General features: G+C 37.3%; 1 protein-coding gene across 1 annotated transcript in view; it reads left to right on the top strand.

Annotated features, from left to right (window-relative positions):
- The first annotated feature begins 3,698 nt into the window (after positions 1 to 3,698).
- Positions 3,699 to 24,705, top strand: part of M1AP (meiosis 1 associated protein) — an 84,177-nt gene continuing 63,170 nt past the window's right edge. The window contains exons 1-2 of the mRNA XM_044772725.2: positions 3,699 to 3,831; positions 9,265 to 9,549. Coding sequence (XP_044628660.1) covers positions 9,310 to 9,549 — 240 coding nt within the window. The 5' untranslated portion in view covers positions 3,699 to 3,831; positions 9,265 to 9,309. The remainder of the gene's footprint in view (positions 3,832 to 9,264; positions 9,550 to 24,705) is intronic.

Raw genomic sequence — 24,705 nt, forward strand, 5'->3', positions numbered from 1 at the left:
ATTTTGGTAAGCACCAAAGATAAGAAGATGGTTAAAATATGATGTCTGAATTCAAATTCCTTTGTCTAGAAGGGAAATTAGATATTTGAGATTGGTTCATCAAATCTTCTCTCTGAAACCTTCTTTGTAACACACTAGCCTCAACGCAATGGGACCTTCCTCTGAGCTTCTTCCTCTAGCACTGATATATGCCTTTCCCTAGCTGCTCCTCAGCAATCTACCCTAGGCCTTCGTCCCTTCTCTGAACATGGTTTAGGCATTGATTGTCTTTTGAGTTTTTCAAAACTCTTTTTCAAATTTTTTGACAGCAATACACAATAAGAAGTTCATTTTACATTGCAACCTAGTCACACGAGTATATACATTCATAATATATTAGTAAACTTTTCACAAAGTCACACATTATAATTAGTTCAAGAGCTAAACCCTGATATTTTCTATTGTATTGCATGTTATTCTATTTTGTTTTTTTAAATTCTGGTTGCAACCCACTGAATTGATTTTGCTACCTATTAATGGGCCAAAATCCCCACTTTGAAAAAAGTTGCTGCTCTAGGTAGTCTCATTCATACTAATTTAACTAATAGCTATTTCTTAAATCTACATCTCTAGTCTAGAATTCTCTTTTCAGGTTCCAACACATACATCCAACTGCATATTGAACTTGATTTCAGCATGTCCAAAACTGAGTTGTCATCCTCACCTCCACACCAGCCTGAGTAACTGGGTGGTAGATGGTAGAAACAAGTTTCCTATCTCTATATATAGCACCACTGTCTTTCCAGCTGTCCAAGCCAGAAACTTTGCATTCATTTATTCAATATATTCATTGAATGCCTACTATGTTCTAGGCTCTGTCATTCTAGATTCCTCCTAAGCAATCCAATCAATCACCAAGACTTATTATTTTTAACCCCTAAATATCTCCACCACATCTCTGCATCCCCCTACCAACACCCTAATTCAAACTACCATCATCTCTTGCCTGGGCTACTTCCTACTCCAGTCTTACCTCCATGCCCAGCCACCACCACCCCAACTCCAGCCCCCAATCCATTCCCCTTAGGGCAGATAGAATGTTCTCTCCAATACACAAATCAGATCATATCACTCCTCTGCTTAAAACACTTCAGTCCAGCTCCCCACCTCACCTTTGCTATGGGATGAAATCCAAAATCCTTAATATAGTCCACAAGACCTTACATGTTCTGGCCCCTTGACTACCTCTTCCATATACTATGCTCCAGGCTAGCTGAGTTTATTCATTCCCTCAGCATCCCCTCTCTTGGAGTGCTCTCCATGCCCCTTGCTTGGCTAACTCCTATTCACTTCATTGATTCAGCTCAGAATGATAATCCCTTTCTCCAAAAGGCCTGCCCCAAATCTCCAAGTCTATGCTTTCCTATGTGCCCCCATAACCTTGTTGTTTCCACTGCTGTAGTTCATATGACAGCACATTGCCATTGACTGTCCTCCATAGACTTTAAGCCCCAAGAGGGCAGATGTGATTTTATTCTCAGAGCCTAGCACAGTGTCTGGCATATAGTAGGCAGTCAGTAAATATTTGGTGAATGTTTGCTTAATACCTTTATTGGTGCTTATTACATTTGTCTGGAATTACTTGTTCAAATATTCACGTCAGTCTGGGTCCTCCAAGAACCAGATACTAAGACAAGATTAAATTTACAAGGATTTTATAGGCAAAACACCTATGAGAGAAAATGAGGAAGAAGCCAGGAAAGGCTTCCAGAGCAGTCAGATGTGGTGCAAGTCTGACCCCAAGTGAAGACAAGAGGGAAGGAAGCATTCTGAAAATTCAGCAAGGCTGTTGAGGAATCATCGAGCCAAAGCCGCCCATGAGAGGAGTCCCATGTCTCCCAGGAATAAGTCTGCCTTAATATCCCGGCCATACTCAGTCATCGACTGGGAGCAGCCTGTGGGAAATGTGGTCTCCATGCTATCACGGCAGTGGATTTCTAAGGCAGCAACTGACACTGTTGGTCAATACCCTCCTTGTAGTTGAAAGTCTGCAAGGACTTTCTCAGCAATTATAGTTTGTCATCCTCAGAGTTTAGTGGGGTCTTCAGGGAATCATGTCATAGTCTTCCATGTCTGGCATGGTTCTTGGCACATTTTTTCAATAAATACCACTCCAGACAGATAAGACAACTTATAGACAGTACAGAGATAAATTTATTATAGCTGGCAGCAAAAGGTGGTGTTGACTTGAAAAGCTTCAAAACAAGTGTATTTGGGAATCGCCAAAAGAATTGCAATTCACGATGTGCCTACTATTAAACCATAGGCAACTCCAAAAAAGAAAGAAGGGGAGCTGCCTTTATAGAGAAAAAGAGGGAGTAGGGAAGGGCTGTCCCATAGGAAAGCCCACTGGGGAAAAGTAACAGTTCAGGGCAGCAACGGATTCTCATTGGCTGAGCTGGGCATTTCTCACTGGCTGGGCCATTGCCAGGTGGGGAGAGAAATCTTCCTTCAGTAGTGAAGTAGTTTTACTTTCCGTGGAAGAGGCAAGCCTCTGTCTCTGCCTGTTGGTGAGTTGACATGTGTGATAGGGCATGAGAGCTCCCTCTTCAGGCCTTCCCGACCCCAATTTAGTTAAGGTTTCTTTTATTAATTTCCACAGTGGTGTGGGTTGGAGTTAGAGTAAGGGTATTGTTGGAGTTGAGCCTGGTAAGGTAGCTGGGGTCAGTTATAATAGTTGTAACCAGAAAGGAAACACAAACAGTTTTTAAGCCAAAGAATGACATGACCAAATATATTTTTACAAGGACAATTCTAACATCATTGAAAGGATAATCTGGAGATCAGAGACTGGAAGACTAATTTGGACTATGTGGGAAAGACCTGTTGAGAAGCTATCCCTTATATTGAAACACAGGAAGTCTGTTGGACATCAGATTACAACACTGGGACACTTGGGTTAAATATTTCTGGTTTTACTCTGAGGAGCTGTTGAGAGGAGCACAAGTGGTTTAGAGGGACTAGAACATAGGCAGGTGGCTCTTTTCCTATTGGTGCTATCCTATCCTGAACCACTCATTGGTAAACTGACCTTCCCTCCCGCAACCTACATCTCAGGCAATAAACTGAGTGGGGGAAAACTAATCATAAAGAGGGGAAAAATAATCATAAAATGTCCATTTCCGGTTTGGTACTAGCATTACCTTTTCTTCTCCTGTGGGCTAATTCAGAGACGAATGTTCATCCAACAAGACAGAGCTGAAGACCCAGACCAGCCAACTAATAAGGACCAGGACACTCCTATCCCCAACTGGCTTTTGTCAAAGGGACTATAGGAATTAACAGCCAGTGAATGAGAATGAGTATGAGTCACAGGGGCAGACCCCCTTGGAATGTAGAGGCTTGAAAAGACTTAAAAGAACTCCCAGAGGGAAGACTAAACTCTAACTTCCCTGAGAGCGGGGACCATTGTTCGTGTGACCACTCTATCCCAGTCCTAGCACCGTGCCTGGCACACAGTGTGCTCTCAACAAATATTTATTGAAGAGTGACTGAATGAGTGAATGAATGACGTGGAAGAGAAAGGTTAAAGCCACCGGAATGTTTCATGGGAGGAGCTAACGAGGAAGTGTCAGCTTTAGCATAATATTGTCCACAGAGATCCAAAACTCTACCTCAGGGCCAAAGAAGGGCGGTTTCCGGCGCCGGGGCCTTGGAGAGCGCGTCCGGAGGAGCGCCCTGGGGCGCAGCCTGAGGCGGGCCCTGAGGCGGCGCTCGCAGAGCCCTGACGCCGCCGGCCTGCGGGGGGCGCCGTCGGCGGCGCAGGCGCACACGGAGAGCAGGAAGGACCAGGTAAAGGGGCTTTTACCTTCCTAAGGACGGCGGGGCGTCCGCACTGCTCCTAAGCTGGGGCAGGGGCAGGTCTGAGGGCCTCAGGGAGGGAAGACAGCCCCGAGGGCGGGCAGCGCCTCGCGGAATGGGCTTGGGCCGAGCTCGCGCCTGCCCTCAGGGCCCACCTGAGGCCTGGCCGGTGCCTGGGCGGGAGCGACGCCCAGAGGCCCAGCTCTCCCTCGGGTCCGAGTCATCCCTCCGCACAAGTTTCTGAGGACAGGACAGGACAGGACAGGCAGCCGCCGGTGTCCTCAGCGGGCTCTCGGGGGCCTAGGGGCTGGGCCGCCCGTCCGTCAGGCGCGGTGGGTGCTGTGCCTACGGCCAACGACAGTAGGGGGCCCGCGAAAATATTTTTAACTTCTCGTAAAGTCGGAAGAAACCAAAAAACCCTTAGGGTCGAAGAAAATGTTTCCTTTTTTTCTTACCTCAGAAAAAAAATGAAATTTTTGGGATCCACGAAAATCTTTTAATTTTTCTCTTTTAAATGAGGAAGGGGCCCTTGAAGGCAACAGTGCTTAGGATCCACGAAATTTTTAATGCAGCCCTGCAGGAGGGAGCACCGTTGAATCATTTATCCAACACACAAAGTGTCCAAGGGCTATAAAAGCATGGTATAGGTGCTTTTATGAGGGCGTGTAGAGGGGTCCTAACATAAGACCTAAAGGATGACTAGGGTGAAGGAGGGGGAAAGCTTAGAAAAGAATGTCCGGCAGCAGGATCCACAGGCAGAGGCCAAACCCATTTGTGGCGCTGAAAGCTGCCCCAGGGACAGGGGTGGGATGGGAAGGGGCTGGGCAGGGATGGCATGGCAGGAGCATGGAGAATTGGGAAGGAGACACATGCAGAATTTCGGAGCCAGGGTCAAGATTTAAGATTTTGTTCTAAGTGTGATTAGAAGCCATTGGTTTTTAGTAAGGGAATAACTTGACGGCTTTTGGTGGTTCGAGGCCCAGTTCCAGGTTTAACCAGTTTGCAGGGGGACACCAATAAGTGAGTGTTCTTGGGAAAAGTGAAGAGTATAGGGTCAGAAATAGTCAGATGCTGCTTATTACTATGGCCAGATGCATCAGATGCATTAATTGATCGTGTTTGAGCATGTAGGGAAGACAGCTGTCTCTTATGTCATTTAAAGTACAGTCTTGGAATTGCACATAAGTGTGGGATCTAAAAAGGACTGTGCAAGCTGAAATGCTTCAAAGTGATCTTATAACCAATGGAAAAAAATTATATTTGTTCTGGAACCTCTCAAAATTGTTGAAAAACATTAAAAGCTCTCTTACTCTCAGTTATAAGTGTACAGGGAAATGAAAAATAGTAAAACTGGTATCTGTTTAGCACACTGTAATTTAAGACATTAGAAACATTGAGAATTAAAGTGTTTTATTTCTTTGTAAAAAACTTATCAAGAGTGGTTCGAACAGTGCTTGTGCTTGTCTTCTCGTGGTATAACTTAGGACAGAGCAAGCATTTTTTCTGTGTCTTACCAAATTGTGATACTCCTGAGTGCCAATCAGCTTCCATCATTTTATCCTTTGTGCTTTCAATTTTATAAAATATCTCCAAGAGTTCCTTTAATAGGAAGTGTTTTGCCAGTGGCACTTTCTCTGGGACATCTTCAAACTCTTTGTCACAACCACTTTCCTCATTTATGCTGATAAGTTCACCTTCATTGAGTTCTTCTGGCTGCTTGTCTATAGTCTGTCAAATGGCAGCATTGTCAATATTCTCACAGTCAGCTTTCCTCTGTAACTCCCTTTTTGTTCCAATCAACTTTCACTTTCAGCATTACCACTTACTGTTTCATCTTTGTTGGCCAATTTCTTCTTTTAATTATCCATTTTTGTAAAATGTCATATGGGTTTATCACTAGAAGACAAGGAGGTAAAACAACTACACACTTTGCTATCTGTGCTTAAACTGAGATCTGCAGTGACCAGTCACCAACAAACTTTGAAAGAAGTGACGTAATTGATCACTGATTATGATGTGCACCTGTTATGCAGTGATTTGTGGACTCAAGAGCCAGCTGTGATTTGTACTTTATGTAATTACAGTTAATATTCTATGGCAACTGACATTTGAACTGTGTTGATGAGCGACTGGTGTTAATTAACTAAACTGTAGTAACTGAGATTTGTATATATTGGAAACATGCAAAGTTAGAACTGCCTATACTCTAAAATGACAAGAGTTTCAGATGTGAGGGAAGATAGAGAGGAATAGCAGTTCATTCTACATTAAATAAGCCTCTGTCTGGGTACCTGTTTGTCTATGTGAATCTGTATGTCAGTGTCAAATTCAGCATTACATTGGTCCCATGCACTTAATTTTCAAGTACACTTAAAAGATATTTATATGTGCTTTCTTGGTAGACACATAGGTCACTGATTTGGATTTCTTGTTCAAGATTACTTTTGTCAGATTAGCATATCCATTCATTTATGTGTTTTGCTATACCCAGCACATAATTGGAGCTCAGTAAAAAATTGTTGAATGAACAAATGCTAACTTCCCCTATCCAAAAAGGAAAGTTTGAGGGGAAATAACTTCACAGATTCATTTTGGGAAGCACATTTATCTCTGCACTCTTAGATCATTTTTAAAAATACTAAATTCCAACGTGTTTCTAAAAGTTATCATAAATATTCTTTTGTTGGACTCAGGGGAAATCAAAGAAGCTTTTATTTTCCCTGCATTCTTTAGCTAAAAAACAATTATATGGAATCATTTTAGTTCCCAGAGGTGGGGACATGTTGTTTTCAATCTAAAAAATATTTTCTTTTATGATTATCCTAACGTTCTTTTTGAAAGATTTTTATTGTTAAATATAGACAGAGAAAATTTTATAAAACACGAACACATTGTTTAATAATTATAAAGTGAGCACCTATGTAACCACAATACAGATCAAGAAATAGAACATTGCCAACACCCTAGAACCACCCCTTTTGTTCCTTTTTAATCATAATGCCCTCCTTCCTTTCCAGAGAAAATCTTTACCCTAATTTTTGTGATAATCATTCCCTTGCTTTTGTAAAACAGTTTACCATTATGTACTCATCCCTAAGCAATGTCATTATTTTTGCTTACTTTTTACATCTGTATAGATGGAATCATACTATATGTATTCTTTGTGTCTTGCTCCTTTTAATCAATATTAGGTTTCTTAGAGTCATCCATTTTGTTGCATGTAACTCTAGCTCATTCATTTTCATTGCTGTATGTGTAAATATATCAGAATTTATCCATTCTAGTGTCGATTGACATTTGTTTTTGCAGTTTTGTGGTAATTGTAAACGAGACTGTTATGAATAGTCTTTTTGCAGCTATGATCTGACTTTGTTCATGTATCCTGGTGCATGTCATTATTCACAGATTATATGACTGTGAACAAAAACTTCAAAAGGATCTACAGGTAAATTATTATAATTAGCAAGAGAGTACAGCAAGGTTGTTAAATACAAAATCAATATACAAAAATCAGTTTTATTCTATACATTAGCAACAAACTAAAAATGAAATTTAAAAAGATGTCATGTAAATTAACATTTAAAAAATAACATCTCTAAGAATAAAATTTAACAAAAGATGAGCTCTTTTGGGGAAAACTATAAAACTGTATATTCTTTTAGATTTTCTGTATACATGATCATATCATCTACCCACAATGACAGTTTTATTTCTTCCATTGCAATGCCTTTTCTTTATTTGTCTTGCTTTATTGCTACCTTCACTACAGTGTTGAATAGAAGTGATGGTAGCAGGCTTCTTGTCTTGGGCAGTTGTCAACATCACCGTTAAAAATATTTGCTCTAGATTTTGTAAACATATTTTATCAGATTATTTCTATCATCTATTCCTAGTTTAATGAGATTCTTTATCATGCATGAACATTGATTTTAACAAAGGCTTTTTCTGCATCTAATGAGATGATCATATTTTTCTCATTTAATCTTTTAATGTGATGAATGTGACTTTTTCTAATGTTATATCAACTTTGCATTCTTGAGACAAACCTAACTGGGTCATGATGTGTTATTCTTTTTATATATTGCTGTTTTCAATCTACTTATGTTTTGTTTAGGATTTTTACATCCAAGTTCATGGATGAGATTGTCCTATAATTTTTTTCTTATAATACTCTTATCTGATTTTGGTATCAAATGTTATGCTACCTAGTAAAATTAATTGAGTGGTGTTGCCTCTCCTGTTCTCTGAAAGAATTTAAGATTGAAATTCTTGGTCTTTGAGAGTTTGATAGAACTTGTCAGTGGAATCATCTGGCCCTGTAGTTACTTTGTGGCAAGATATTTGACTACCAATTAAATTTCTTCAATGATTATAGACTATTTAGGTTTTTAAATTTTCTTTTTGATTTGAATTGGTTAGAGATTTTTTTTTAGGAACTTATCCATTCTATCAAACTTATTGGCATAAAGTTTTTCAGTATATCCTATTATGATCCTTTCCATGTTTGATCATTTTTAATGATGTCCCCTTCTCATTCCTAATATTGGTTTAGTGTTCTCATTTGTTTTCCTTTCCTAATCTGAGCCCTGGGGAGAAGTGTAAGTAGCCAGTAAAGAAAGAAGGCAAGGGTGTTGGAGGCAGAGAAAGAAGCATGAGGAAATGCACTGAAGTGTGTGGTATATTTGGTTTTATTTTGGTGAAAAACTTGAGGTGAAGAATAGCCTCCAGTGAGGCCGACGATCAAGCCGTGAAGGATCTTGAATGGGTCTTGAAGGGGAAAACGTGGTCATATTTTCATCTTTAAAAATTACTATGACATGCCACAACTAGGAGGACCCACAACTAAAGATATACAACTATATACTGAGGGGATTGGGGGAGAAAAAGCAGGGGGAAAAAAATGAAGATTGGCAACAGTTGTTAGCTCAGGTGCCAATCTTTAAAAAAAAAAAAAGAAGAAGGCCAATCAGAAACATCTAAAAAAAAAAAGAATTACTATGTACCAAATAAACACTGTGCTAAGCACTGATAAGTAAAGTTGATGAGACAGGTTCTCTTCTCTTGGAAAGCTCACAATATAAGTGGGAGAGGCAGTCATAGAAACAAATTAAAATTCAGTACAATAAGTACAATAAAGAAACAAAGTTTCTGAGGGCAGATAGCTTACTTTGAGACTGAAGTTTGACTTTTGTGTAACTTTTTGTTTAGTTCCACTCAGCCTCTCCGAGCATTGTCAGCCTTACATTACAGGCAAACCTCTAGAGCCCTTGGGAACTGTTAAGATGGGATAGCCTAGAGAAGCTTAAGTTAGCACCCAGTCTGACTCCTTTCTGGACTTAGTCCCCAAGACCTGTGTTCTTTGTTTCAACATGGCATATAATTCAGTTTTGTGAAAGCAAGGGATTTCTCTTTCCTTCCCTATAGGTGTAGAGAACATCCAGATAGTGGCTGCTGTTCCACCTAGCTGCCATGTATCACAGACGAACTTCCGTTAAAGGACCCTCTGCTCCCACGCAGATTTACCAGCAACCTCCGAGGCTTCTCATTGTGCATATCGCTCTACCATCCTGGGCTGACATCTGCTCAAACCTCTGTGAGGCTCTGCAGAACTTTTTCTCTCTAGCCTGTAGCTTGATGGGCCCCAGCCGCATGTCCCTGTTCAGCTTATACATGGTACGGAATCAGCATGAATGCGTCCTCCCCTTTGTGGTGAGTATAACTATGTTTGTTAATTCTATCCTGAAAGCAAATATGAAGTTTCTAGAGCAGATAGCATGGTTATTATTACTTACAGCAATAATTGGGCCCATTTCCCACACTCAGTACCCCACAGGCAACGCAATGAGAGCCAATTGTCATCTTGCACATGGGGCATTTATACTGCAGAAGAGAAACCCCAAAATTAATATGGGAGTTAAAATAGGCCACATCTTGCCCCCCTCCACTCCTGAGAGAGGGAGAGAAACCTTGGCATTTATAGTCCTTTGGAATGTAAGCAGCTGATCCCTTTTATCCCCTTTTGAAATGCAAACACAAGGAAATAAGTCTGAATTTCTTCAGAGGTCTCTAGCTATTCAATCACCCTTTAACTTCCAAGACTGTTCTTTAACCCAGATTCTAGTTTCTTTGCTCAGAAAGCCCTAACTGTACAGAAACATGAAAATATTTTCTCTGCAGTTCCACATGAAACTCCCCGTAGAGTTTTAGAAGGAAAGACTGGGCCGGGGCAATGCTTTTGCAAAGTTCCCTCACACATAAACAACTGTATCTCTTCCTCCTCAAACAAATTCAAATCTTCACTTTCTCCCCTATTCAAAGTTCAGAATCACAGGGACGAGAGAGACTTCAGAGGTTCTAGCGCATCCCCTTCCTGAGGCAGCCTTGCTGCTGGGTTAGTCAGAGAAGGCCTAGTGGAGAGCCAGGACTTTTATCCTTACCTAGTGTGAATAAAACCTCCTCCCCTGTAGTGTCCATGGAAGCCATGTGGGAGCCCAGACTCCTGCCCCGCCCCCCACCCAACATTAACAAGGTATCTCTCCCTCTCCCTGTTGAGGTAGTGTTGGAGGAGGCAGAGTGGAGGCCATGGGGGGAGTGTCAGTGAAGCACCTTTTTACCTCCAAGGCAGGGTGGTATCAGTGAAGGCCTTTTGGAAAGCCAGGACTATTGTGCCTACCTGATAGTAATGAACTTCTCCACCCCCGGAGTGTCAGTGGGGACCATGTGGGGAACCTGAACTTCCACTCCTACCTGGAAGTAACAGGGTACCCTCCCTTCTGGGGTATAATCACATGCCAAATAGAGTTACACACCAACCTGGCAATAATTATGTGGAAACCTCACTTCCTCCATTGGTGCAGTGTCAGAGGAGGCCTGCTAAGGCAGAAGATTTAAACAACACCTCGAGTTATAACGTAATACCCAAAATGGCCAGAATACAATAAAAAAAAGTCACTCATCGTATCAAGAACCAGGAAAATCTCAACTTGGATGAGAAGATAAGAGACACTGACACTGAGATGATACAGATGTGGGAATTATCTGAAGAGAAGTTTGAAGCAGCCATCACAAATATGCTTCAACAAGTGGTTATGTACATGCTTGGAACAAATGGAAAAATCTAAGGTCTCACCAAAGAAATAGAAGTATAAGGAAAAACGAAATAGAAATTTTAGAACTGAAAAATACAATAACCTAAATTTAAAAAACCAAAACATCTTCCGTGGATGGGCTCAACAGCAGAATGGAAAGGACAGAGGAAGAAATCAGTGAACTTGGCGACACAATAGAAATTACCCAGTCTGAGCAACAGAGAGAAAATAGACTTTAAAAAAATGACCAAAGTCATAGAGACATGTGAGACTATAACAAAAGATCTAACCTTCATATCATCAGAGTCTAAGAGAAAAGGAGAAGGACGGGGGGGGGGGGGGGGGCCGGAAAAAATTTCAAAGAAACAATCACTGAAAATTTCCCAAATTTAGCAAAAGTTATAAACCTAAATATTCAAGAGGCTGGCCAGCCCCATATGGGATAAACAAACAAACGAAAAATCTTTTCTAAGACACATCATAATCAAACTTCTTTTTTTTTTTTTGAGGAAGATTAGCCCTGAACTAACATCTGCTACCAATCCTCCTCTTTTTTTTTTTTTTCTGAGGAAAACTGGCCCTGAGCTAACATCCATGCCCATCTTTCTCTACTTTATATGTAGGACATCTGCCACAGCATGGCTTGCCAAGCGGTGCCATGTCCACACTCAGGATCCGAACCTGCGAACCCTGGGCCGCCCGAAGCAGAACGTGCTCACTTAACTACTGTGTCACCGGGCTGGCCCCCGTAATCAAACTTCTGAAAACTAAAGACAAAGAAAAACTCTTGAAAGCAGGACACGAATACCTTACCTATAAAGAAAAAACAATCAAGTAACAATAGGTTTTTAAATCAGAAACCATGGAGACCAGAGGAAGTGTCACACTTTTCAGACAGTGAAAGAAAAGAACTGTTAACTCAGAACTGTGTATCCAGTGAAAATATCCTTAAGAAATGAATCAGAAATCAAGATTCTCAAATGAAGGAAAACTAGGAGAATTGTCACCAGCAGACTTACTTTAACAGAATGGCTAAAAGTTCTTGAAACCAAAAGGAAATTATAAAAGAAAGAATCTTGGAATATCCAGAAAGAAAAAAGTACAATGGAAAGAATAAAATGTGGATGAATATAATAGACCTTCTATTGAGTTTTCTAAATTATATTTGACAATTGAAGCAAAAACTATAACATTATCTGATATGATTGTTAATGTATATAGAGGAAATGTTTATGATAAGTACACTATAAACAGGTGAGGGTAAAGAGACTTAAAGGAAGTTAAGATTTCTGCACTTCATTCAAACTGGTCAAATATTGACACCCGTAGATTATGATAAGTATATATGTATAATGTAACACTTAGAGCAACCACTAAAAAAATCTATGTGAAGAGATATTCAGAAACACTATGAAATAAATCAAAATGGAATTCTAAAAAAAAATATTCAAGTAACCCACAGGAAGATAGGTAGAAGAAAACAGAGAAATGAAAAACTGAGAGAACGAACAGAAAACAAATAAATTGGCAGGCTAACATATCAATAATTACATTAAATGTAAGTGGTCTAAATACACCAATTAAAAGAAAGAGTTTGGCAGAGTAGGAAAAAGATGACCCAACTATATCTTATCTACAAGAAACTAACTTCACACCCAATAAAATTAAGTTGAAAGTAAAAGGATGGAAAAAGATATACCATGAAAATATTATTCAAAACAAAGCAGAGGCTGGCCCAGTGGCCAAGTGGTTAAGTTTGCATGCTCCACTTTGGCGGCCCAGGGTTTCACCGGTTCGGATCCTGGGCATGGACATAGCACCGCTCATCAGGCCGTGCTGAAGCAGAGTCCCACATGACACAACTAAAAGGACCCACAACTAAAATATACAACTATGTACTGGGGAGATTTGGGGAGATAAAGCAGAAAAAAAGATTGGCAATACTTGTTAGCTCAGGTGACGATCTTAAAAAAAGCAGAAGTGGCTGTATTAATACATCAAATAAAGTGGACTTCAGAGCAAATATTACTAGGTACAGAGAGAGATATTAAATAATGATAAAAGAGTCAATCCAACAAGAAGACATAGCAATCCTAAATATGTATCATCCACTAGACAACACAGCTGCAAAATACATGAAACAATAATTGATAGAACTGAAAGAAGAAATAGACAAATCTACAATTATAGTTGGAGACTTCAGTGCCCTTCTCTTGACAATTGGTAGAACAAATAGAAAATCAGCAAGGACGTGGAAAAACATTAGCCAACAGAATCTAATTGACATTATAGAATATTCCACCCAACAACAGCAGAATGCACGTTCTTTTCAAGCACCCACACGACATTTATCAAAATAGACCATATCCTGGGCCATAAAGGAAACTTCAACAAATTTGAACAAATTGCAGTCATATACAGTGTATTCTCTGATCATAATGGAATCAAACTAGAAATCAATAACAGAAAATAACAAGAAAACCTCCAAATACTTGGAAACTAAGCCACACATTTCTAAATAATTCATGGGTCAAAGAAGAAATGTCAAGGGAAATTTTTTAAATATATTGAATTGAATTAAAATTAAATTATAGTGTATCAAACTTTGTGGTATCCAGCTAAAGCACTGCAGAGAAGGATATTTATAGCATTAAATGCTTACATTAGAAAAGCACAAGTTTCAAGTCAGTAATATAAGCTGTCACCTCAAGAAAATAGAAAAGGAGGAGCAAAATAAACCCAAAGCAAGCAGATGGTAGAAAATAATAAAGAGCACAAATCAATGAAATTAAAAACAGAAAAAACAAAATCAATGAAATAAAAAGCTGATTCTTTGAAATGATCAATAAAATTGACAAACATATAGCAAGATAGACAAAGAAAAATAGAGAAAGAAGATATAAATTACCAATATCGGGAATGAAACAAGGAGTATCATTACTGACCCAGTAGACATCCAAAAGATAATAAGAGAATACTATGAACAGGCTTACATACATAAATCTGACAACTTAGATGAAATGGACCAATTCCTTGAAAGGCACAAACTACCACAATCCAATACGAAATAGATAATTTGAGTAGTCCCATAACTATTAAAGAAATTGACTTCATAGTCTTAAAATTCCTGAAAAAGAAGTCTCCAGGCCCACATGGTTTTACTGGAGAATTCTACCAAATGTTTAAAGAAGAATTAATGTCAATTCTACACAGTCTTTTGCAGAAAATATAAGGGAAGGGAACTCTTACCAACTCATGAGGCCAGTTATTATTCTAATACCAAAAATAGACAAAGATAATACAAAAAAAACTAAAGACCAAGATTTATCATGAATATAGACACACAGAAAAAGAATCTTAATAAAATATTAACAAATATATTTCAGCAATATACAAAAAGGATTAATACACCATGACCAAGTAGAGTTTGTTTCAGGGATGCAAGATTGGTTCAGTATTTGAAAATCATTAAAGTAATTCACCATATTAACAGGCTACAGAAGAAAATCACATGATCATATCAATTGAAGCAGAATAAGCATTTGACAAAGTTCAACACTCATTTATGATAAAACCTACAGCTAATATCATATTTAACAGTGAAAGACTGAAGGCTTTACCCCTAAAATTGGGAATGAAGCAAAGATGTCTGTGCTCACCACTGTTATTCAACATAGTACTGTAAATCTTAGTTAGCACTTAGGTATAAGGTAAGAAAATGAAATTTAAAAAGCATAAAGAAGGGAGAAATAGAACTGTCCCTATTTGCAGATGACATGATGGTACATATAAAAAAATCTCAAAAGAATCTTCCAAAAGAAAAATAACTTCACAGAACTAATAAGTGAATCAGCATGGTTATGGATAAAAGATCAACATACAAAAATCAATTGTATTTCTATACGTTAACAATGAACATGTAGAAACTGAAAAATATATTGCCATTAACAATAGCCAATGGCTCTAATAAAATGAAATACTTAGGAATAGATCTAACAAAACATCCTGAAAACTACAAAATGCTGGTGAAAGAAAGTTTTTAAAAATCGAAATAAATGGAGAGGTATACCATGTTCATGTATCAGAAGGCTCAACATAGTAAAGAAATCAATTCTCTCCTACTTGATATATAGGTTTAATGGAATTCCTATAGAATTCTCAGAAAAATTATTTTTGAAAATAGACAAGCTTGTTCTATAATTTATATAGAAAGGCAAACGAACTGGAATAGCTAAAGCAATTTTGAAAAAAAGAAAAGTAGGAGGAATCACTCTTATCTTATAGCTACAATAATCAAGATTATGTGGTATAGGTGGATGGCTAGATGCATAGATCAAAGGAACAGAATAGAGAACACAAAAATAGGCCCAAAGTAGTATGTCAACTGATTTTTGACAAAGATGCAAAAGCAGTTCAATGTAGGAGGGATAGCCTTTTCAACAAATGGTGCTGGAGCAGTAGGACACTCATGATAAAAAATAAACCTTGACCTAAACCTCTTACTTTCTTCAAAAATAGCTCAAAATGGGGGCTGGCCCCGTGGCCGAGTGGTTAAGTTCGCGCGCTCCGCTGCAGGCGGCCCAGTGTTTCATTAGTTCGAATCCTGGGCGCGGACATGGCACTGCTCATCAGACCACGCTGAGGCAGCGTCCCACATACCACAACTAGAAGCACCCACAACGAAGAATTCACAACTATGTACCGGGGGGCTTTGGGGAGAAAAAGGAAAAAATAAAATCTTAAAAAAAAAAAATAGCTCAAAATGAATCACAGATTTACATATAAGACTAAAACTTTTAGAAGAAAACATAGGAGTTTTTCATCAAATTTCATCAAGGTAATTCATCAAAATTAAAAACTTTGCTCTGCAAAAGACCCTGTGAGGAGAATAAAAAGACAAGCTCCAGAATGGGAGAAAATATTTTCAAACCACATATTTCACAAAGGATTCATATCTAGAATATATAAAGTCTCAAAAGAAACAGTAAGAAAAAAAAATCCAATTCAAAATGGGCAAAATACATGAAGAGAAATTTCACTGAAGAGGATATACGGATGGCACATAAACACATGAAAAGATGTTCAACATCACCAGCCATTAGGGCAATGCAGATTGAGACTATGATGAGTCTTAATTATCCTACACACCTATTAGAACAGCTAAAATAAAAAATGTAACAATACCAAATGCTGGCAAGGATGCTGAGAAACTGAATCTCTCATACATTGCTGCTAAGAATGTAAACTCGCTGGAAAATAGTTTGTCACTTTCTTAAAAATCTAAATATACACTTATCATATGACACAGCAATTGTACTTTGGGACATTTATGCCAGAGAAATTAAAATTTACATCTACCCAAAAACTCATACTCAAATATTAACAAGAGCTTTATTTGTGATAGCCAAAATCTTGAAAGAACCTAAATGTCCTTCAATAGGTTAATGATTAAACAAACTAGTATTAGTATATCCATACTATAGAATGCTACTCAGCAATAAAATGAAAAGAACTATTGACACACATAGCAACTTGGATGGATCTCAAAGAGTATTATGCTGAGTGGAAAAAAAAAGTCAGTATCATATAGACACACATATTAATTCTATTTGTAGAGCATTCTCGAAATGACAAACTTATAGAGATGGAGAACAGATTAATAGTTGCCAGGGATTAGGGATGGTAAAAGGTGGAGGCGACTATAAAGGGGTAGCATGAGGGAGATCTTTGTAGTGATGGAATATTACATGTGTGATAAAGTGGTATAGAACTCTATGCACACATTGTACCAAGGTCAATTTCTTGGTTTTGAAATTGTGCTATAGTTACGTAAGATGTAACCACTGGAAGAAACTGAAGGGTACACAGGACCTCTTTGTACAATTTTTGCAACTTTCTGTGAATCTATAATTATTTGAAAATAAAAAGTTAAAGGAAAACAAAGGTGATATTACTAGAATGTAAATATACACCTTCCATATAACCCAACAATTCCACCCCCAGGAATCTACCCAACAGAAATGAAACATATGTCCACACAAATACACGTTCATGAATGTTCATGGCAGCATTATTCATAATAGACCCAAACTGGAAATAATCAGAATGTCTATTAACTGGTGAATGGATAAGTAAAGTGTATAACTCTCATCATATATAATCCAGTGATCATACATCCTATGAGTACACTGAGGACACAGTGAAAGTGACAGTGATGTTTATGGCAATGTGGTGGGTTTGTTCCTCTATTGTGCCATTTTCCTTGTGTGTGTCTGTCCCATGACCACGTTTGGCTGTGATATCAATCTTCTGTCAGGCAACAGGGGTAGAAAAAATTAGTGAGTCATCTGGAAGGACAAATGGAGGATATCCAGTATAGGAGGCTTTTTGGGAGATGAGCTCATGTCCCAAACAAAGGTAAAAGGATTTTTTTTACCTCCTCAAGTGACTGTGTTATATGCCTCTGGCACTCTTCAGTACATTTGGCCCTAGATGAGTCCCTTGATCCCTTAGTCACTCCATTAGGAAAGACAGATTGTTCTTGACTAAAAACCACTGACTGGTAACTCAGGAAAAATTGCAAGCCAAAATTTCCTTCCAAAAGAACAATATGTTCAACCCTGGTTAAAAGCTCAAGAAAATCACGGGAACAATGCCGTAACCTTATGTATGGAACAATCCAATCTTCGTTTAAGGAAAAATGTTACCTCAAATCCATTGTCTCTGACCTATATAAATATCTGACATTTTCTGTCTGCAGAGTTAGCTCAAAATATAAATGAAGAAAGATAGCAGGTAGGAAATCTTGCCCAAGAAGAACACTTCAATATATCTCCTCATATTTAATTTCTGAGTAGAATCAAATAATCCTGAACTTTTTATAAGGAATAAAGACAGAGGAATCATAATTAAAATATTAGAATTCCTTTTATATCCATTGTGCCCTTAATATAAATAAATCTGACCAAAATGATTAATCTCCTCTCAAAGTAGAGTTTCAGAAGAATTCCCTTACTGTGAAAATCTTACCAATTTTTTAACTTTTCATGAGAACAAAGAAGTTATTTAAATCATATATGACCTACAATGAGATTTTAGGATTAATAGTGCTCTAATTTGTCTGTCTCATTTATTTCCTCATGCTTAATAGCTGACATTCGAATACAATCATTAAAAGTGGCAAATAAAAAAGGATAAAATCGTCCCATTCACAACATGGATGGACCTTGAGGGTATTACATTCAGTGAAATAAGCCAGATAGAGAAAGACAATCTCTGTATGACTCCACTCATATGTGGAAGTTAAACATGTAGACAAAGAGAACAGATTAGTGGTTACCAGGGGAAAGGGGGGATAGGGGGTGGGCACAAAGGGTGAAGTGGTGCACCTACAACATGACTGACAAACAATAATGTACAACTGAAATTTCATAAGGTTGTAAACTATCATAATCTCAATAAAAAGTTTTTTAAAAGTGGCAAATAATAGGGATATATTATACTAAACAGCATAAAGTATTCCAGTAAAGATAATATAATAGACTATAATTGAGTGCTGCAGGAGAGGGAGGGGAAGAGTAACACAAGGAAATATACAAATTTTGTCATTGTTCATAGTGGAGATTTTCATTATTATTCAGTAATGGATACTGCTAAAGAAATAAAGGAATTATGTAAACATGGAGTTATAAAGATAAACACTAAAACTAATACACCTTTCTAACTATGACAATAAAAGCATATATAGATCACCTTACACCTGTTAGAATGGCAAAAATATCCAAAACCAAGAGTGACAAATGTTGGAGAGGCTGTGGAGAAAAAGGAACCCTCATACACCATTGGTGGGAATGCAAACTGCTGCAGCCACTATGGAAAACAGTATGGAGATTTCTCAAAAGTTAAAAATTGAAATACCTTATGACCCAGCCATCCCACTACTGGGTATCTATCCTAAGAACCTGAAATCAGCAATTCCAAAAGTCTTATGCACCCCTATGTTCATCGCAGCATTATTCACAATAGCCAAGACATGGAACCAACCTAAGTGCCCAGCAACTGATGATTGGATAAAGAAGATATGGTATATATATACAATGGAATAGTACTCAGCCATAAAAAAGGACAAAGTTGTCCCATTCACAACAACATGGATGGACCTTGAGGGTATTATGTTGAGTGAAATAAGCCAGACAGAGAAAGAGGAACTCTGTATGACTCCACTCATAGGTGGTAGTTAACATATAGACAAAGAGAACTGACCGGTGGTTACCAGGAGAAAGGGGGCTGGGGGGAGGGCACAAAGGGTGAAGTGGTGTACCTACAACATGACTAACAATAATATACATCTGTAATTTCACAAGGTTGTTAACTATCATCATCTTAATTTAAAAAAACATATATAGAACAAACAAAAATTACACAGTATAGTGATTTTTCAAAAGCTATGAAAATAGAGTATACCTTAATATAATTAAAAATAAACATAACTGTCATATCACTAAATATAAGTGTGTTAAACTCACCTATTAAAATACTTTTAAAACATAGAGATTTGATTATAAGGCAAAACTCTGCTGTATTCAAAAGACACAACTACAACAAAATGTTTCAGAAAGGTTGAAAATAAAAGGAAGAGCAAAGGTATACTAGGCAAATGCAAACCCCCTCCCAAAAAAGGAAGAGCATGATCTTAATATCAGACAAGGTTGAATTTGGAGCAAAAAGCACTAAATAAGACTAAGAATGGCACTTTGATGCTAGGGCACAAAGCAGAGAAGAGTAGAGAATTATCAAGAGGGGTATATGGAAGATATTCAGCACAGAAGGTTTGTTGGAGGGGGAGTCTATTGAAAATATATCACTTTTGAGTACCTATGTACCAAATAACATAGCATCAACATTTTTAAGAAAAATATGATTATATGTATATATGAAATCTTCACCCTCCTTAAGTGCTCATGGAATATTAACAAAAGTCAACCTTATATTAAGCCACAAATAAACCCACAACTTCAAAGAATTTCAAAAGTATAAATCGTCCAGTCAACATGCTCTGAACACACTGTAATAAAACTAGAACTAAATGACAAAACCAGAGGACAGAAAGTCCCTACCATCTGGAAATTTTTAAACTGTTAAATAACTTTTGAGTCAAAGAGGAAATCCAAGCTAAAATTGCAATATATCTAGAAAATAATAATGAAACTCTACATATCAGAACCTATGGGATACGAAAAAAACAGTACTAAGAGGGGAATTCATAACTTTAAACTACTAATTTAATTAATTTAAATTAGTAAACAAGAAAAACTGAAAATAAATGAAACAACCAACTCAAAAGAAAAACAGAAGAAGCCTAAGGAAAACTGAGGGAAGGAAATAATAAAGACAAAAGCAAAACATAATGAATATAAAAAAATAAAATGGTAGAACAAATTAATAAATCCAAGTATATTCTTTGGGGGAAAAATAGTAGATAAACCATTAGTTAGCTAGGTTTTAGGAAACGGGCAGACAGAAAAGGTACATATATACAAAATAAGGTAAAATAAAGGGAAAATAACCACAGATACACTTGGGTAAAATGCATAATTCCCCATGAAAATATAATTACCGAAAGTGAATTCAGAAGAGATAGACAAATCTAAACTTACCATTCCCATAAAGGGAACAGAGAAAGTTATCGAAGAACTACCTTCCTTAAAACTAAAGCACTGGGAAAACCAAATGGTCACTGGGGAATACCAAACCTTTAAAGAACAGACCATTATTACTGTGTTTTTTAACTGTTTCATACCACAGAAAGAAAAAAACCTTCCAAACTATTTTTATGAAGATAATATAATATTGATACTAAAACCCAAGAAATATTGCACAAAAAGAAGAACTACAGATGAATCTCACTTGTGAATATCTATTCAAAATCCCAAATTAAGTACAGTCATCTCTCAGTATCATCAGGGGAGCGGTTCCAGAACCCCCACAGGTAACAAAATCCACAGATGCTCAAGTCCCTCATATAAAATGGTGTAGTGTTTGATGTAACCTACACACGTCCTCCTGTGTACTTTAAATCATCTCTAGATTACTTATTATACCTAATACAATGTAAATGCTATATAGATAGTTGTTTTACTGTATTGTTGAGGGTCTAATGAAAGAAAAAAAGTCTGTACATGTCCATTACAGACGCAATCATCAGAGGCGTTTCAGTCTGCAGTTAGTTGAATCCACGGATACAGAACCCGTGGATACGGAGGACCAGCTGTATTGACAATAGAATCCAGCTTGTATTAAAAGGGTCATATGCCAGGAATAAAAAAGGTGGCGCAATAGTAGGAAATCTATTAATATAGTTTACTCTGTATTACTCTGTTAATACGTCTAAGAAAAAATATGGTCACGTTCATCTCTGTAGGTACTGAAAAAAGCATTTAATAAAATACAACATCCAATCTTGTTTTCAAAAACCTTAATAAAATAGGAATAGGTAGCTATTCCCTGAGCACAATATATGTCTATGACAACTCAAGAAACAGATCATACTTAATGGAAAGACACTGAATATATTCCTGTGCAAGACAAGGAAGTTTACTGTCATCACTATTATTTAACAGTGTCCTGGAGATTTTTCACTGATGCAATTCACAAGAAAAATAAATTAGAATATAAAAATAAGAAAGGAGGCAATAAAATTTTAGTTATTGGCAGATTAAGATAATGTCCTAGAGAATCAACAGAATCAACTAGGAAATCATTTCGAATGATGAAAGAATTCACAAGAATGATCTGGTACAAAAATTAATACAGATATTAATACCTTTTATAGGTCCAAAAACAACAAGTTAGAAGTTAAAATGGCAGAAAAGATCTCATCGCAGTAACCAAAATGATCAAATAAATATTTAGGCCTGAAATTAATAATAAATGTCTAAGATTTATCTGAATTAAAATCCTATTGAGAAACACAAAAGAAGACTTAAACAAATGAAAAGTCATTTGGGGAAGACAGATTAGAAAGATGTCAGTTATCTCTAAATTGATTTATAAATGTAATGCAATTCCCAGTAAAAATTTCCAACAGGAAAACTAGACATCTTGATAATAAAGCTGAAATCAGAAAAAAAAACAAGCAAGAATAGCTAAGGACTATTCCTCTCCACTATTAAACAGATGTTCAAACAGTGTGATACTGGAGATTGAAAAGACAGAACAATAGAATACAATTTAAAGTCCAGAAATAGACCCAAATGCATGTGGGAATTTAGTGTATAATAAAGATGATATTTTAAATTAATTGGAAAAAATTATTCAATAAATTCTTGGGTTAACTGGATAGCCACATGAGAAAAATTGTTAGATCCATACTCACAGCTTATACCAGTATAAACTCCAAATGGATCAAAGATTTAAAAGTAAAAGTTGAAACTATAAATGCTAGTATCAGTCTGGGTTCAATCAGGAGACAGAAACCACACAGTGATATAAACAAGGGAAGTTTATATAGAAATTTTAACATGGTTTAATACAGTGGACTATGATAATATAGCAACTATAAGATATAAAAGAACTTTTTATGGTACCCTAGGGCTGAGGGAAACGTCTCAAGCAAGGACAAACTTGGAAAGGGGACCCTTTCCCAAGGCTGGGGTTCAGATCCAGTTGGAGAATGTATAGATGCAGCTCACTGGATGCAGAGAACTTCACTTGTTTGCCCAAGCCAGAGCTAGCCCATAGTTACTGGGAAAGCAGGAAGCAACCCTCTTGGTGTTGCTAGGTGAGCTATAATCAGTGGCTGGTGCACAAGCATGCAGAGAGAGGGGAGATGCCAATGTGAGCAGGAGGCCTAGAGCAGCCAGTGTCCAGAGGGAAGAGCAGCAGCAGTGGGAGGGCCACAGGAGACAAACCTCTGAGAGGAGGGACAGATGAGCAGAGGGAGTCAGGCATCAGTGCAGGCAGGAAGCCTGAAGCATGCATGTCCATGCTGAGAGGACTGCTGAAAGGTGATTACCAGGCTAGGGCTGGGAGGTTGCCTGTCTTAGCTCGGGCTGTCATAACAAAATACCACAGACTGGGTGACTTAAACAATAGACATTTATTTTCTCGAAGTTTGGGAGGCTAGAAGTCGAAGATCAGGTTGCCAGCATGGTCAGGTTCTGGTGAGAGCCCTCTTCTGCCTTGCAGACAGCAGTTTTCTTGCTGTGTGCTCACGTGATCTTTCCTCAGTGCATGCACGTGAAGAGAGAGAGCTCTAATGTCTCTTTTTCTTCTTACAAGGGTGCTAATCCCATGTAGGGGTCCCACCCTCATGATCTCATGTAAATCTAATTACCTCCCAAAGGCCTCACTTCTAAATACCATCACATTGAGAGTTAGGGCTTCAACATATGAATTTTAAGGGGACTACAAACATTCAGTCCATAACATCAAGGGTATGTAAGTTCTGGGCACTTGAGCGGAGCGCTATGAAATGTCCTCACACCCAATTGCTTTCAGCAGGAGAGGGCCTTCCTCCTGCAGTGTTCCTCCAGTGCCCTCTACTCAGAAGTCTTAACATCATGGTTACTCTCAAGGAGAAAAGCTTAAAGGGATTCTGTCCATTATTGAAGAGTTATATTGAAGGATGAATTTGGAGCTGAGAGGCAATAAATTGATAATTAGCACACAGACCATGGGGAAAAAAAGCAAAGTAAGAAAGGCCTTTCTAACTACAACACAAAACCCAAAATCCCAAAAATGAAAGATTAATAAATTCAGCTGTATAAAAATAGAAAATATATGCTTGGAAAAAATACATACTGCATGTAAAATCTAAAGACAAATGACAATATGAAAAAAAAATTTGCTTTTATATCACATAGAGTTAATTTTCTTAATCTCATAAAGAGTTCCTTAAAATCAATAAGATAAAGATCAATGATCAATAGGAAATGAGAAACGGTATACATAGACAGTTTTCAGAATAGGAAATACAAAATGACTCTTAAACATATAAAAGTATGTTCAACCTCATTCATAAAAGAAATGTAAGTTAAAACTATATTGAGATGCTATTATTTTTCACCTCTATGACTGGCAAAGATTTTTTAAAAGTTTAATAGCATACTGTTCCTGAGCATATAAAGATATATGGGTGTATAAATAGACACAATTTCTATGGTGGGCAATTTGGTGACAGTATCACAATTTACATACCATTTTCCCAGCAAGTTTACTTTTAGGAACTTATCCTACAGATGTATTTTCACATATGCAAAAATAACTTAAGTACAAGATTATCTGTTGTCATGTTTTGGCATTTTTTGCAGTAGCAAAAGATTGCAAACAACCCAATCTCAATCAATAAGGGATTGATTAAATAAAATTATGTTCCATCCATTAATGGAATACTTTTGGGCCATAAAAATTAAAATACTTTTTATCTATTGAATGAAATGATTGCCCAAATACACTACACAACAAAATCAAGGTATGAAAAAGTATCACAGTGTTTTCTACTTTGGTAAGAAGAAAGATAAAGTTAATCATTTATATTTTCTTCATGCCAAGAAAATGTCTCTGGAAAGACATGTAAGAAGCTAGTAATATTGATTGCCTCCAGGAAGCTACTGTTTAGCTAAAGGATAGAGTGGGAAGGTAACTTTTTCTATATACTCTTTTGTAACCTTTGAATTTTGAATAATGTGAATGTATTATGTATTGAAAATAAATAAAAACGAAATATTAAAAATACATTTATGCTGATAAAATGCAATTTACATATTGAGATTCTATG

Source organism: Equus asinus, chromosome 6 (genome assembly GCF_041296235.1).
Source record: "Equus asinus isolate D_3611 breed Donkey chromosome 6, EquAss-T2T_v2, whole genome shotgun sequence".
NCBI lineage: Eukaryota > Metazoa > Chordata > Mammalia > Perissodactyla > Equidae > Equus > Equus asinus.